The following is a 14,499-nucleotide window of genomic DNA, read 5'->3' as shown; positions in this document are numbered from 1 at the left end:
ATTTAAAATATTTATATACCACTCCCCATGGAAAACTTTTGGAGCGGTGTACAAGATAAAATGAAAATGAAAACAGAATAAAACAGTTAAAACAAAATTTAAAAGAAGCAAAAACAGATTCAAGGCTGCATGTTAAAGAAAGGCTTCTTGGAATAAAGATGTTTTCAGGAGGGGCCGAAAGGAGTACAAAGCTGGCGCCTGCCTGACCTCCAGAGGCAGGGAATTCCACAGGAGGGGCGCCACCACGCTGAAGGCTCTTCCCCTGGTGGATTCCAATCGGAGGATAGATCTAGGTGGAACCACCAGGAGAAGGCCCTCGGATGACCTCAGTGACCAGGCAGGTTGGTAAGGGAGAAGGCGCTCTCTCAGGTATCCTGGTCCCAAGTTGTTTAGGGCTTTGTACACAAGAACAAGAACCTTAAACCTGGCCAGGTAGCGAATAGGCAGCCAGTGCAGTTCCCTCAGCAGAGGAGTTACATGCTGGAAAGGGGCAGCTCCAGACAACAGCCGAGCTGCAGCATTCTGCACTAGCTCCAGCTTCTGGAGCAGCTTCAAGGGCAGCCCCACAGAGCACGTTGCAGTAATCCAATCTTGAGGTTACCAATGCCTGTACCACCGTGGTCAAGCTATCCCTGTCCAGGAAAGGTCGTAGTTGGCAAACCAACCGAAGATGGTAAAAGGCACTCCGAGCCGTGGCAGCTACTTGAGCCTCCAACAACAGAAATGGGTCTAAGAGTACCCCCAAACTACGAACCTGTTCTTTCAGAGGCAGTGCAACCCCACCCAGAACAGGCAATGAGCCTGTCTCCCGGACTCGGGAACCACTCACCCACAGGGCTTCCGTCTTGCCAGGATTCAGTCTCAGTTTATTGGCCCCCATCCAGCCCATTACTGAGTCTAGGCACTGGTCCAGGACCTGCACAGCCTCACCTGATTCAGTTGTCACAGGGAGATAGAGTGTGCGTCATCAGCATATTGATGGCATTTAGCTCCAAATCCCCTAATGACCGCTCCCAACGGCTTCATATAGATGCTAAATAACATTGGGGACAAGATGGTGCCCTGCGGCACTCCACAGCTCAATTGCCAAGAGGCCGAGGACTGGTCACCCAATGCTACTCTCTGAAAATGACCCTGTAGGTAGGACCGGAACCACTGTATCACAGTGCCTCTGATGCCCATCCCACGGAGTCGATCCAGGAGGATACCATGGTCGATGGTATCAAAAGCCGATGAGAGATCGAGCAGGATTAACAGGGTTGCATTCCCCTTGTCCCTCTCTCGATAAAGGTCATCCATCAGGGCAACCAAGGCTGATTCAGTCCCGTAACCAGATCGGAACCCAGACTGGAATGGGTCTAGATAATCAGTGTGCTCCAAAAGTGCTTGCAGTCTATGACTACGTGCTACTTCCAGTATTCGAGGCAGTTGCTGTGGAACATGGGTGGGAGGGTGCTCTTGCACCGTGTCCTGCTTTGTTGTTCCCTGGCAGACAGCTGGTTGGCCACTGTGTGAACAGAGTGCTGGACTAGATGGACCCTCGGTCTGATCCAGCAGGGTTCTTCTTATGTTCTTATTTTAATAGGAATTGTGGACAAGCAGAATGGTTTACCCTGGCTGGGTGTGAGAAGCTCAGAAGCCAAAGACAGTGAAGTACTCCACGCTGTTGCTGTTGTTCCAACACAAGATCTCGTACACTCAAATCTCTACGTATAGATTCATGCAAGTCATAAGTCAATTCCCCTCTTTGGACAACAGTGAATTTGTTCTGCTTACCTGAGAACACAGAAAGCCCAACTTGATGTGACTTTGCTACCCAAGAGAGATGCAGCCACTTTTTCCTCTTCTTCCATCTGCACGTTTTGGGAGCACGTCTCCGTTAGCTGATCTGATTCGCTGGTTATAGAAGATGTCACCACCTCTGCTTCAGGGCTGGGGCCACAAGAAACCTGTGCATCACTTGCATAAGCTTCACTGTCTAGGGCTGTTGGGGGGATGTGTTTTCCTTGAGCTTCGTTTCCGTGAGCTTCCCAGTCCTGGGTAAGCTTATCCCAAGGACAGAGGAATGGTGTCAAGGTCCCATGTTTAACATAATTAGCTCTTTTTGCAGGAGGACGCCTATGACAAAGGTATATTTCCTATTTAGAAACAGCAAAACATTGAGTGCAATGCAAAGTTATCCACAATTACAAATAATTGCCCCAAGGTTAGAAAAAAAACATTTTCTAATGAACAGCTGAGCAAGTGACTGGCTCAGTTCACACAACACTTTTCTCAATGGTGGTGTAACAACTCCACCCTGAATCTCCACATTGTGCAGAGGAGGGTTCCTGCACAACCATTGTATTCCATGTTGTCTGAAGAGCTCTGGAGAGTTTCCTGCTGAGTTTCCCAGTTGCCATAGAGTTTGCTGGCATGAGTGGTAAAAAATAGGGAGTGACACTCTAGGAGAGCCGCTGGGACTGGTTTTTTTTTTTTTTTTTTTTTTGCAGCACTGGCTGATGGGATACTATTGGGAGGACTGGGGGAGGAGAGAGGGCAGAGGAACTGTCAATCAAATGCTGCTTTTACTTTTACTCTGCTCCACAGGAGGTCACATCCACACAATGGTGGAGTTGGAACATGGTGTGTGGTGAGTACCCCCTACAAACTCCACCATTGAGTGGAGTTTTCCCACTGAGTAGAGAAAAGTGTTGTGTGAACGAGCCACTTTGTCTTGAGTATGGATGGATGAATCTGCCAATTTCAGTTTCTCATTTTTCTATTTCTCATTTTTCCAGTCCTCAGTTCATTCTATCCCATTTCTGCATCAGTTTGCAAATTCTTTTTAAAAAGGGTGCATGAACATTTATATAGCTTTTCATGCATGCATAGTTCTCCTAATGTATGTGTTTTTGTATGCAATTCTATATGCAAAGGGAGTCACATCCAAATCAGATCACTGCTTTTCAAAATAGACTTACCATTTTGTCTTATGTTATTGTTCGGTATCTCCATTTGGAGGGGGAAAGCGGAGTATGCACTTAATTATAAGTATTTTTTTAAAAAAAATCCCTTCTGCAAGTAGAAATTTTAAAAAAAGCAAAATGTGCGATCTACTGAACATGCCATCAGTAAGATGAAGTACATGTTACAGATCAGATTTTTAAATCACAACAGTTCATTTTAGGCATTTACCTCTTAAACTTTTCAAGAAGATTTCTCTCTAGTTCTTTGGCAGACTGGAGGCCAGCGGGACAGTCTGGATAATCATGGGGGACATGAGGCGTACGCTTGTACAGGGAATGCTTCAGAGCTTCTTGCAAACCACCTACTCGTGCACCTCGATAGACCTAGAAAGGAGTGTCCAGTTGCAGAAAGTCAGTACTGACAAGGTGATTAGGAACGGCTCACTTCAGTTCAAATGATCTCCTATTTTCATAATGCAGAGTTTAAAAAATAAAATGGATTTATTTATTTATAATATTTATATACCGCTCCCCACTGAAAATTTCGGAGCGGTGTACAAGATAAAATAAAATAAAAACAGAATAAAACACTTTAAAATAGGTTTTAAAAGAAGCAAAATGTACAGTGAACCGCAGGTGGTCATTAAGGAAAGGCTTCCTGGAATAATGACATTTTCAGGAGGTGCCAAAAGGAATACAAAGTTGGCGCCTGCCTGACCTCCAGAGGAAGGGAATTCTATAGGAGGGGAGCCACCACGCTGAAGGCTCTTCCCCTGGTGGAAGCGAATCGAAGGATGGGGATGGATTGAAAGAGAACTGTGAAATCCCAACACTTTAAAAATTCTTAAATGAAATCTGACAAGCCTGGTACAAAACCTTTAATATGAAAGTCAGATTTGCTACAAGTTATGCACAGATAGGGTGGAAATTATGCACAAATTACGCACTGAGCTAGGTTGAAGGTGTCAGTATTAGTGTACAAAGCCCTATACAACTCAGGACCAGGTTACCCCACAGAATGTCACCCTTTATACCAACCCCCCCCCCCCCAGGCCACTATGATCTTGGATAGAGGCCCTGTTGTCCATGCTGCAGCATATGGATTTCTCTTTGGCAGAGACACAGAGATGGACCTTCTCTGCAGTGTGGCGCCCCTTTAGAATGATCTCCCCTTTGAGGTATCTCAGGCCTCAACACCCGTATATTTTAGGTGTTTCTTGAAAACAAATCTGTTTGGCTTTGGCTTTCCCCCAGCCATGAGCTATCTTTGAAACAATCTCCTGATACTATTGTGTACACATGTGGTCTTTTTTGTTTGTTTAGTTTGTTTTTACTTTTTTGTAAGCTGCTTTGGGGTTATTTCAAATGGGAAGCAGTATATAAATACTGCTAATAAATCAATAAAAAAAGTAGAAATGCAGCTATGGGGACCAAGGTTTAAGCATCCTGAAAGTCGATATATCCTAGAATGTTACATTTCTCCCTGAAACATCACTTACAAAAGGAAGCCAGAAAGCCATGCCCCAGCCTTTGGGCAAATAGATGTCCCAGCCACTTCCCCATCCTGGCCGATCGACTCCAGCTGTTTTTCCAGGATGCTGGACCAGGAGTACAGGAACCTTGGATTCTTGAGGGCCCAAATCAAGACGTGATCCAGGTACCAAGAGTTGACTTCTCAGACAATTCAAGGCCTGAGATGAGAGAGACAAAATTTGCTTTAGGAAGAGATACTTGAAAAGGAGACACACCCTAGCAATGGAACAGAGCAAAACCTCAGATTTGCAAGCACAGCATGGCCCTAGAGGGAGCGGGGAAAGTAGCCTATGCGCACATGCAAACTCCTGTCCCTAATTACTCCTCCTCACCTCTTCTCGAACTAAAGCGAAATTATTTGCATTGACAATCACTTGTAAGCAAGTACTCTGCTTCAGTTATTAAGATGCAGAAGATTCTCACTCAAAGGGGTGAAAAGTAGCCAATTTCCAAATGGGCGTCCTCAATTGCTCTGCCTTCTTCTGTCTGACCAGGTACCCCAGGCTTCCATCCATTTTCAGATAGGCAGAGCAGGGACTGTGCATGTTAATAATTGGCAGCAGCCTGTAAAATCTGTTCTTTCCCTCAGGAAAATCAGAGTGTAAGAGCCTGTATCAAAACACTAACATCATAAGGTACAACAGGTTTGACTATCTGGACATCTTACAAAAGTTGTGGCATCTAGGGAACTGCCAGTTTTATGTGCAACTCCCAGGGCATTTAAGGGGTTGGCAGTCCCCACCCAAGCCCTTTTCGGAGCCAAACATTATATTATAAGGTACATGGATGAAACAAGCAACATCAGTTGGGAAATGGCATATATAATTCTAGACTGTCCAATCTAACTGACTTTATTAGTGGGTACCCCCTTTCTGAGGCCTCCAAAAAGGGGGTGGTTAATTACATCATAAGGTACATGGCTGAAGCTGCTACTATCTGGTAGAGAACCTTCCTGTATCTTAAAATATCTAATCTGATAGCTTTGTGTGGGGCCAATCCCAATCAGACGATTTAATATGATCAAAGTCAAAACAATGTCCAATATACTTAATTGGAACTATGTACAACCATTCTGAAATTATGAACTATTTGGGCAATAAAGTCAAAGTAAAGTATTACTTTTGCTACAAGATTACTTTTGTACTAATTTCAGTTTTGAAACACTGAAAAAATTAACATACACCCCCAGAAAATCCCGACATAAATTCCTTCTCTCCCTGCCCCTCGAAGTCCAGCCCCAAAGCCTAAGGAAGAGCAAGCGGCTTGTGCATTCCCATTTAGTCCCAGCATTTTGGAGATGCCACAACTTTTTAAAGCTATCCAAAGAGTCGATCCTTTTCTATCTTATGACATATTTTGACATGGGCTCTTGAACTATAACGTCATTTTCCCTAAATGTGGTGCTCTCCAGATGTTTGGGGCAACAACTCCCAGGATTCCTCAATACTGGCTATGGTGGCTGGAGCTGGTAGGAGTTGGTCCCAAACATCTGGACAATACTAGGTTGGGGAAGCCTGGTGTAAAGGAAAGCTGAGAATACAGCAAGGCTTAGGTTGGTGGCTTTGCAGTGCTGGGCAAGTTTGCTGCAGTAGCCAAGGAGGCAGTTTGCAAATAAAGCTTTGAGACTGAGCAGGGATTCGAATATGGTTCTGCCCAGTCCAACAGTCAAGCTGCTTCTCTATTCCAACTATAGACAAATGGGCAGAGTCTGGAAACAAGAATTACATTTATGACTGGCTTTAAATTTCAAAGTACTTGATTTAAAACACACACACACGGAGAGACAGACTAAACATACCCAAGTTCTTCACAGTTTATTATGTTAAAGTTAGTAAGTTACCTGTTCCGGCATTTTATTGTCTGTGACACTCTTGCAGATATGGTGGTTCCAAAGAAAGCTCTGTGCACATTCCACGGGCACACCTGCCAGGAGGAGCTCTTTAACATTCTTATCATCTAAAAGAGAGGAGGGCCTTGTCATCACTGAAAGGCTAACATTGTACAAACCGAAAGCTAAGAGGAAAGCACTACAGCAAATTGTGGAAAGATTATTAAAGCTTTTCACCATGACAACTTCCAGGGCATAGCTTAAGAGAAGCCTTTTGTATATCTATCTTGAGCATAGCAACCTTTGTTTAAGAGAATTGAAATTTTGCACTGAGCAGTTAAAAAAAAAGCAGCACATTAACAGCTGGGGAAAAAATGATTCCCCAATGATTTCTGAAATCTAACAAGAGCCATAATATTCTTTCCAATAGTTTATAGAACTGAAGGCAAAAGTCCTAATTTTACAGTGTTCTGAAATCAGAAGACATTGTACACAAACAGTCTCATTTTACAAGGCAGTCATGAAAATACCAACTTCTAACTTCCATTGCCACTTTGAACTGCGGAGTTGCAGCCTTCTCCCTGCCTCTTGGCATGCAAGACCTCAGGTTGATGCGCTGTTTTCTGATTGAATAATGAAGCAGCTAAGTGAACACACATTTGTTAAGACAGTCCTTGAACACTCCTTCACTCTGATCCACAGTTCAGATTCTCATGAACTGTGTGTGTGTGTACATTTATCTTTAATGTGGTACTAAATCTCTAAAGTAGGGTAAGGGAGTTGGGGTGCCAAAAGTTGTGTAAGTTTAGGAAAATGGTTCTGCTGACAATTCAAATCAACAAGCCTACTGTCTTTTTGTACGTAGGCTATTCCACCAGAAAGAGAATGGAGAAAAATGGGGATGTTATCTGTGAATTTAGCAGATATGGGTACTCAGCCTAAAGGATACACACTTCATGTATGCTATTCAGAACACTGTACCTACTTCAACACACATCACAATGCATCTACAGATGACTACAGACAAAGAAATGCTACTTCCCCACGTATCTTGGAGGGATCCAAGAACCTTTAGGAATAGAATGCCCTGCTAAGAATGTAAAAAGTGTTCTTACCAAGAGAATGAAATACAGGATTATAGTGAATTTGCAATTTGTTACTATAGACAGTAAATAAATACTTCATTTTTTCCTCCGCAAAACTATATACTACTATAGAAAAAAGCTGTGGGGCCCAATTCAAGCAAGCATCAGTTTTCTTATGACTGCTTTTTATCTTCCCTCTGGCTGTTTGCAAACAAGGATCTTCAGCCATTCAGGCCCACTGCTGTGTCCCCACATATGCATCCATTTAGGATCTTCTCTTTCTACCCTTTGTTCTTGGGCCATTTAGTTTGCATGCACTGGCTGTAAACATGTACTGCCTGCAGAATCTCTCAAAACAAAAAGGCTCATTACATTCAAAAGCAGACAGCGAAAGGTTAAAGTCACCCGAATCCACACAGACTTGCAAGACCTGATGCTTCTCTCTGCCTCATACATCCAAAATTAGAATACGGCCACTCTTAGAAGACCATAAAAGATGCAATAGATCTTGATGCATAGGTGAATCTAGAACGTTGTCATTTGTTATTGCCAGTAAACATCAAACCTATTTGGGAACAGATACTTGGAGGAAAAGCACTTTATCGTGCAACACCCAAAAAGGTTGTATTAGGCCTCGGGAAATAGAATCACTTCGCAGTGCTTTAATAGTGAAGCTTTAAGAGTGCTCTTGTAGCAATGCTGCACAACTAAGCAACAAAATAGATGCTTTGCACATACAACATCCAAGTATCAATCCTTGGCTTCTCCAGTTAAAGGATCTCAGATCACAGGGCAAGGAGAGACCAATGCCCAAGAAGATGGAGAGGTGCTGCCGGTCAAAAGCCTATTGTTGGGTTTGATGGGCCAGTGGTCTGAATCAGCAAAATCCATCGAAGGCAAAGATACAGATACCTTAACAGAGGCAGATGCCAAAATGTAGAAGCGTGAAAGAAATGTGTGTTAAGTTTGCCCCCCAACCTGCACTCTTACCGAAAGACAAGCTCTTGCGTGCAGATAAATGGTTAAAAAGTGAAATCATCAAGTTATGAATCCAATTCCATGTTAGTAACTTGTAAATGAATTCAATGATAGTACAGTACCTCTGGTTCTTGCTCCAACTACAGGAAGAGGTTTCCACAGCCAAACAAACAGTACAGGTGAAACACGACACAGGGGACTCTTAGTACTTCTCCTAAAGCATATGTTTATAGAGCAACTGAAGCAGGTGGGAATGAAATGTTGTATCTTGGGTTATATAGCACCTGTTGGCCTCGCCAGGATTCGAACCTGGATCATCTGTACCATTTAACAGAGGCTTCCATTGAGCACAAGACCAGTTTGGTGCTGTCCCTTCCTCACAACTAGTATTCTCTACATAACCCTAATTTAGTATGTGTGCACCTACTCAGTAGATCGACTGTGGAACTCTAAGCCACAAGAGGATACCAAGCAAGCACCCATGGCACGTTAAGAAACACATGAACGTAACCTGGTATGAAACAGGCTACTTTACTGTTGTATGGTTACATTATGGATGAGATACTTTACCTTGGTATTTTTCTGGGTTTGGCATGGCTTTTGATCTCTTTTTTGGCAAATTCACTCGAGGATCCCCAACAGTCAAACCTAGTACAGTACCTGATGGAATATCTGATGAACTTAACCCTTAAACACACAAAATGGACACACACTTCAAAATAAAGTTTTGCCAACAAGCATTGCTGGTATACAGAGATACTGCCCACTGCATCCTTACCTTTTCCATCGATTTTCGAAACGCAAACAATACCACCAGTTTGGGAAAATGCTATACAAGAATGTCTAGTCCTTATTTACTTATTTATTGCATTTATATACCGCCCCATAGGTGAAACTCTCTGGGCGGTTTACAAAAGTTAAAAACAGTAAACATTAAAAACAAATATATAAAGTTTAAAAACATAAAAAGCATAAAAACAACAGTATTAAAATCCATTGCTGTGGTGTCTGCCTTCTGTGAATACATTTATATTGAGGAAGGTTAGGCTTTATTAGAAGCCTCTGGACTGAAAACATGAAAGATCTTTGGCACCATTAAACCCAGACCAATACAGGTGGCAATTGTCTGGGATTTAATTGTTTCAAGAGATATTTAAACACTCTAAGTGAAGTTCCTGGCATTAAGTTCTCTTCAGTTTTTACCATCTCAGCTCCTTCCTGATCTTTCAAGTCAACATGAGCATCTGTAGAAGTATACCGGGATGGGGGTGGGAGGCTGCAACAGAATGTTTTAGGGTGGAGTGTTCCCGGTCAGGGTCTCATCAGTCATGCTTTATTTCAGGATACTCCAATCCAATCCCCATCTACCTACTTTCTTCCATTCCTACTCCAAATTGTGTGCTATCTCCAGTATTCAAGGCAGTAAGCTTGTGTGCACCAGTTGCTGGGGAACATGGGTGGGATGATGCTGTTGCACCGTGTCCTGCTTTGTTGTTCCCTGGCTGATAGCTGGTCAGCCACTGTGTGGACAGAGTGCTGGACTAGATGGAGCCTTGGTCTGATCCAGCAGGGCTCTTATGTTCTTATGAGCATGCTTAGTTCTCACTGGGCTGTTTAGGATGACTTTTCCTTCCTCGAGTCCCCCCTCCGCCCCCTGAATAAAGATTTGTTGTACTCTTGCAGACTTTAGAGTCCCCCAAGCCTGCTGATACCATCCATGGACAAGAGGGTGGTGCCATTTTGGTTTCTTAAGCATCAGCACTCGGAGAATGAACTTGCTATTAGTATATGATACTGTGTAGCTTGGACAAGGTGAATCTGACTTTAGACCACATTTCCTTTTCTTCAATACTGCTTTCGGAAAAGAATGAAAAGAATAACTGTCCGCTGCCAAAGAAACTGCAGAGGTCTAAAGGAGTTGGTAATCCTAGCCAGTAATTCAATTCTCTCCACAGGTAGTTCTATCCCTCAAGTACATAAAGGGTCAGCTGCTACTCGAATGACACCTTAATAACAGCACATGGAGCCGTCTGCCTTCTTTAGCAGTCGTATCCCAAGCAATTTAAGTAGAGCGATAATGATATGGTTCCATGAAGAGTTAAGAAAGCATTAATGGCATTCTCTATAGAAAAGAAGGCTAGGAACACTACTAGCACTTACCTTGCAGCAGTTCAAAGATGGTTTCTTGATGGCGATGAAGGGATACCTGATCAGGATTTCTGCAGTTTTCTATCCACCAACTGTTAATTTCAGACTCTGTAGAATCCAGTTCCTAAAAGGTTGATGACAACATGTCAGGATGGGGCGCAAACGGTCTGCTGCAAAGGTCTACTCCTCCCCTAGCGATAAATGTGTCCCCAGAGAACCAGCATCAGCATAAAAGCTGACTGTGGTACAACGGCACTGAACTAGACTCCAACCTCCCAAAAACTGGCTGGAGATTTGGGGAAGCGTGTGGCAAGGAGTCCAAAGTCTGGGAATACACTCAAAATACATGTGCAGCACAGTGCTTTGGCATGGCTCCGTCTCCAGTATATTGAGTGAGGAAGCTGGTGCCAGTGCAGCATACGACATACAGGCAAGGAGTATTGGCCTAGTTATCTGGAATTACCAAAGCCACGGGCCTTCCTGCTCATATTGAAGAAAGCTACTAGCTTATGACTCCTTTACATTAAAGGATGTACAATTCTGCCACATTTCCTTTGAACCTGGAAAATAGGAAGCTGCCTTATACGGAGTCTGACTATTGGTCCATCTGGCTTAGCACTGTCTCCACTGTCAGCAGCTCTCCAGGGTTTCAGGCAGGAGGTCTTTCCCAGCCCTAGCTGGAGAGGCCAGGGATTGAACCTGGGGCCTTTTGTAGACAAAGCCTGTGCACACCCTCTCTTTTCACAGTGAGGTTTTACTGTATGGTTCAACACTCCATTGTCCAGCAGTCCTTCAGAGTATGGAGATCCAGAAGACTAAGCCAATGCTATAACTGACAATGAGCCTGTTCGGACGACACTTCAGGCTCTGCGGTGAGCAAAACTGTGGTTCTCTGGCGTTAGCACTAACCACAAGCTGTGCTGTCACACACAACACTTTAAGCCATGGTTAGAGACGCAAACCCAGCTGCAGACGGTCTGACTGTGGTTAGTGAGTGAGCAGGGTTTAGCAAAACGCAGTGCACAAGACACCCTAAACCCAAAAGCCTTAACCAGCAGTGTTTAAGTGTTGAATGGGTCCAATATAAAATCTTCTTTGACAATTTTGTGTGTATGCAAGTGCTATTTATAGTACAAATAAAGTTTGTACTAGTTCTACTGCAATACCGGATTCTAGCATTTGATTATAATGTTAGAATAGTGATGCTATCTTGGACAGAAACCAACACGAAGATTGCTGATCTACTTACAGTATGGACAGATGCAACCTTCAGTGCCTCTGTAAGGACGCAGTGAGAGAGGGGACCAATCAACCGATATCTGAGGATCTCCATTGTCAAGTCACTGGAAGAGACAAAGTCACACGTTAGCTTCACCCAACCTGGCGCCTGCCAGATGTTTGGGGCTACAATTCCCATCATCCACAATACATATGGAGGGCAGCATGTTTGGGAAACTGTTAAAACATTGAAGTATTGTGTTAAAACACTGGAATTATTATTATTTATTTATTATTATTTATTTATATAGCACCATTAATGTACATGGTTGCTGTACAGAGTAAAACAATAAATAGCAAGACCCTGCCGCATAGGCTTACATTCTAATAAAATCATAATAAAGCAATAAGGAGGGTAAGAGAATGCACCAAACAGGCAGTATAAAAGTCAGAACAATTCAAGTTTTAAAAGCTTTAGGAAAAAGAAAAGTTTTTAGCTGAGCTTTAAAAGCTGCGATTGAACTTGCGATTGAGGCAGCTACATAAACTAATTGAACAAAGCATTAAGACAGGGGTGGGCAAAGTGTGGCCCCTGCTGTCCCCTGCAACCCACCAAAATTGTAAAAAACAAGAGTGTTTGGTTGCAGCCACTTTGAAGTTTTTTGGCTTTGGAAAACAATCTATTTTTGACCCCTTTGGCACTCAGTATCCACTCCAAACGCCATTTTTATTTTTTATTTTAATGTTTTTCGGAGCTATCTAGAAAGGGGGGGAGAGGTACAGATCATAATGGGGTGGCCGGGGGGCGGCAGCAAAATAGCCCCCCGATCTCCCAAAGTTGCCCACCCCTGTGTTAAAGAGAACCTAGTTACCTTATGACAACCCCAGTTGTTTGTGATGTCCAGAAGTAAGGCTTGTGGGGATCTCTGGTTCCATCACCAAGAATTTTTTTCACTGGGACAACCCTTTCTCCTCCTTTGTCTTTCCTCTTCCTTTTCTGGCCAACATTTTCAACTTCATCCATTTTGCTTTCTTCTTCAGGTAACGTTATAACCGGTTCAGGATTATAGAACTCTATGGGCTCAGAACACTGGAAAACTGCTTTTAATTCAGCTAGTATGTCCTATAGAGAAGTGGGAAGAAATGACATGCATATCTGATGAACTTCTTTTACAGCAGCGGTTCTCAACCTGGGGGTCGAACGACCCTTTCACAGGGGTCGCCTATGACCATCGGAAAACACATATTTCCGATGGTCTTAGGAAGCGAGACAAGAAAGAGGTCCCAATTTCACCCTATCCCCTCACCCCCAAATAGATGGAGGGGGAGAAAGGAGACCAGCCGCTTTGTCCCACTCCTCTCTCCCCCCCACTCAGCATCTGCTCTCACGTGCCCAAATCGGGGGGGGGGGGGAGAGAGCAGCGTCAGCGTACAAAAAAAAGAAGGAAAAAAGTAGGCGGTGGGCAGTGCGCGTGCACCACTCCCTTGCTTCAGAAGGTGCTGCGCTGACGAGTCTCTCCGGGAAAGAACGAGCAGACGGGCGACTCCCACCACCAGCGCCCCTCCCTTCCTGACCTCGTCCTTCTCGCGCCCGTGGTGTTTCAGCGATTGCCTTCGCCTCCCCCCCCTCTCCAATTGCACCCGCCAAGCTCTGATTGGCTGCCCCGTTCTGATTGGACGAACCCCAAAAACGGCGGGCCATCCCGTCTTACTTCACCTACCCACCCCTTTCACGCAGGAGTGGATCCTACTGGTTTTCCCCTGGGCGCTGATTAGGCTGCCAGTCAACGCTCACTTCCTAGTCTGAGGAAAAGCGCAGGAAAAGCTGAGGGAGTTTAGTTTAGAGCAGGGATGGTGAAGGCGGCATTTAGCATCTGAAGCAGCTGGATGGGGCTGTAGGACTTCCCCCCCCCCGTCTAAACCTTTATAAGATTGCGTTATTAATGTTGTTTTTTAGTCTGGCCCCGGATTTTCCTTTTATTTTGGCGAGGAGGAGACGTCTCCTTGGATAATGGAGTGCCTCTGGCCATGTACAGAGTGCAATTAAAGAACCAACCTTGAGCACCCAGGATTTTGCAAAGCTCTCATCTGAAGGTGCCAGGCTCGAGCACCCACGATTTAAAAAAATATATTTATTTCATTTTTATACTGCCCAATAGCCAAATTTCACAAAAATTAAAACCATGAAAAATTAAAACCATGAAAAGCATAATAAGACAACCAACAGTCTAAAAACAGAATTGCAAAATTACAGTTATGAAGCAGCAACGAAAATAATTTTATAGTCAGGGGTCACCACAACATGAGGAACTGTATTAAAGGGTCGCGGCATTAGGAAGGTTGAGAACCACTGTTTTACAGATTTCAGCCAAGGTATTAACAGTGCCCTCTGAAATAAGCAGCTGAAAGTGAAGGCCAGTAAATTGACTTATAGCTCCATATTCTCAGTTATTTAATAGCAGCTTTTTTTCCAATCTGGTGCCCTCCCAGTGTTTTGGACTACAACTCCCAGAATCCTTGATCATGGGCCATACTGGCTGGAACTGATGGGAACTGAAGTCCAAAAAATCTGGAGGCATCAGGTTAGGGAAGGCTGGCTTGCAGACAGAATGCATGTCTACTCAGTAGCTGATCCTGCTGCCAAAAGAAGCCATGTTTCCAAAAAGATACTGGGTTGGATCCAGACGCAGGTGCATGCAACGGGGCTGGCAGAAGCCGACTTTCCCACCCACCTTTCTTCCTCAGGGCAGCTGCTCCCCCG

At 43.9% G+C, this 14,499-nt stretch overlaps 1 protein-coding gene across 1 annotated transcript in view; it reads right to left on the bottom strand.

The window, feature by feature from the left end:
• Positions 1-14,499, bottom strand: part of POP1 (POP1 homolog, ribonuclease P/MRP subunit) — a 29,147-nt gene that overhangs the window by 2,669 nt on the left and 11,979 nt on the right. The window contains exons 8-15 of the mRNA XM_063130987.1: positions 12,611-12,861; positions 11,770-11,863; positions 10,533-10,644; positions 8,943-9,059; positions 6,322-6,437; positions 4,448-4,639; positions 3,178-3,332; positions 1,777-2,118 (exon numbers count right to left, since the gene is read on the bottom strand). Of these exons, the coding sequence (XP_062987057.1) occupies positions 1,777-2,118; positions 3,178-3,332; positions 4,448-4,639; positions 6,322-6,437; positions 8,943-9,059; positions 10,533-10,644; positions 11,770-11,863; positions 12,611-12,861 (1,379 nt within the window). The remainder of the gene's footprint in view (positions 1-1,776; positions 2,119-3,177; positions 3,333-4,447; positions 4,640-6,321; positions 6,438-8,942; positions 9,060-10,532; positions 10,645-11,769; positions 11,864-12,610; positions 12,862-14,499) is intronic.

Source organism: Elgaria multicarinata, chromosome 7, assembly GCF_023053635.1.
Source record: "Elgaria multicarinata webbii isolate HBS135686 ecotype San Diego chromosome 7, rElgMul1.1.pri, whole genome shotgun sequence".
Taxonomy (NCBI): domain Eukaryota; kingdom Metazoa; phylum Chordata; class Lepidosauria; order Squamata; family Anguidae; genus Elgaria; species Elgaria multicarinata.
Note: the sequence above shows the minus strand (reverse complement) of the source record. Positions and strands in the feature narration are given on the sequence as shown.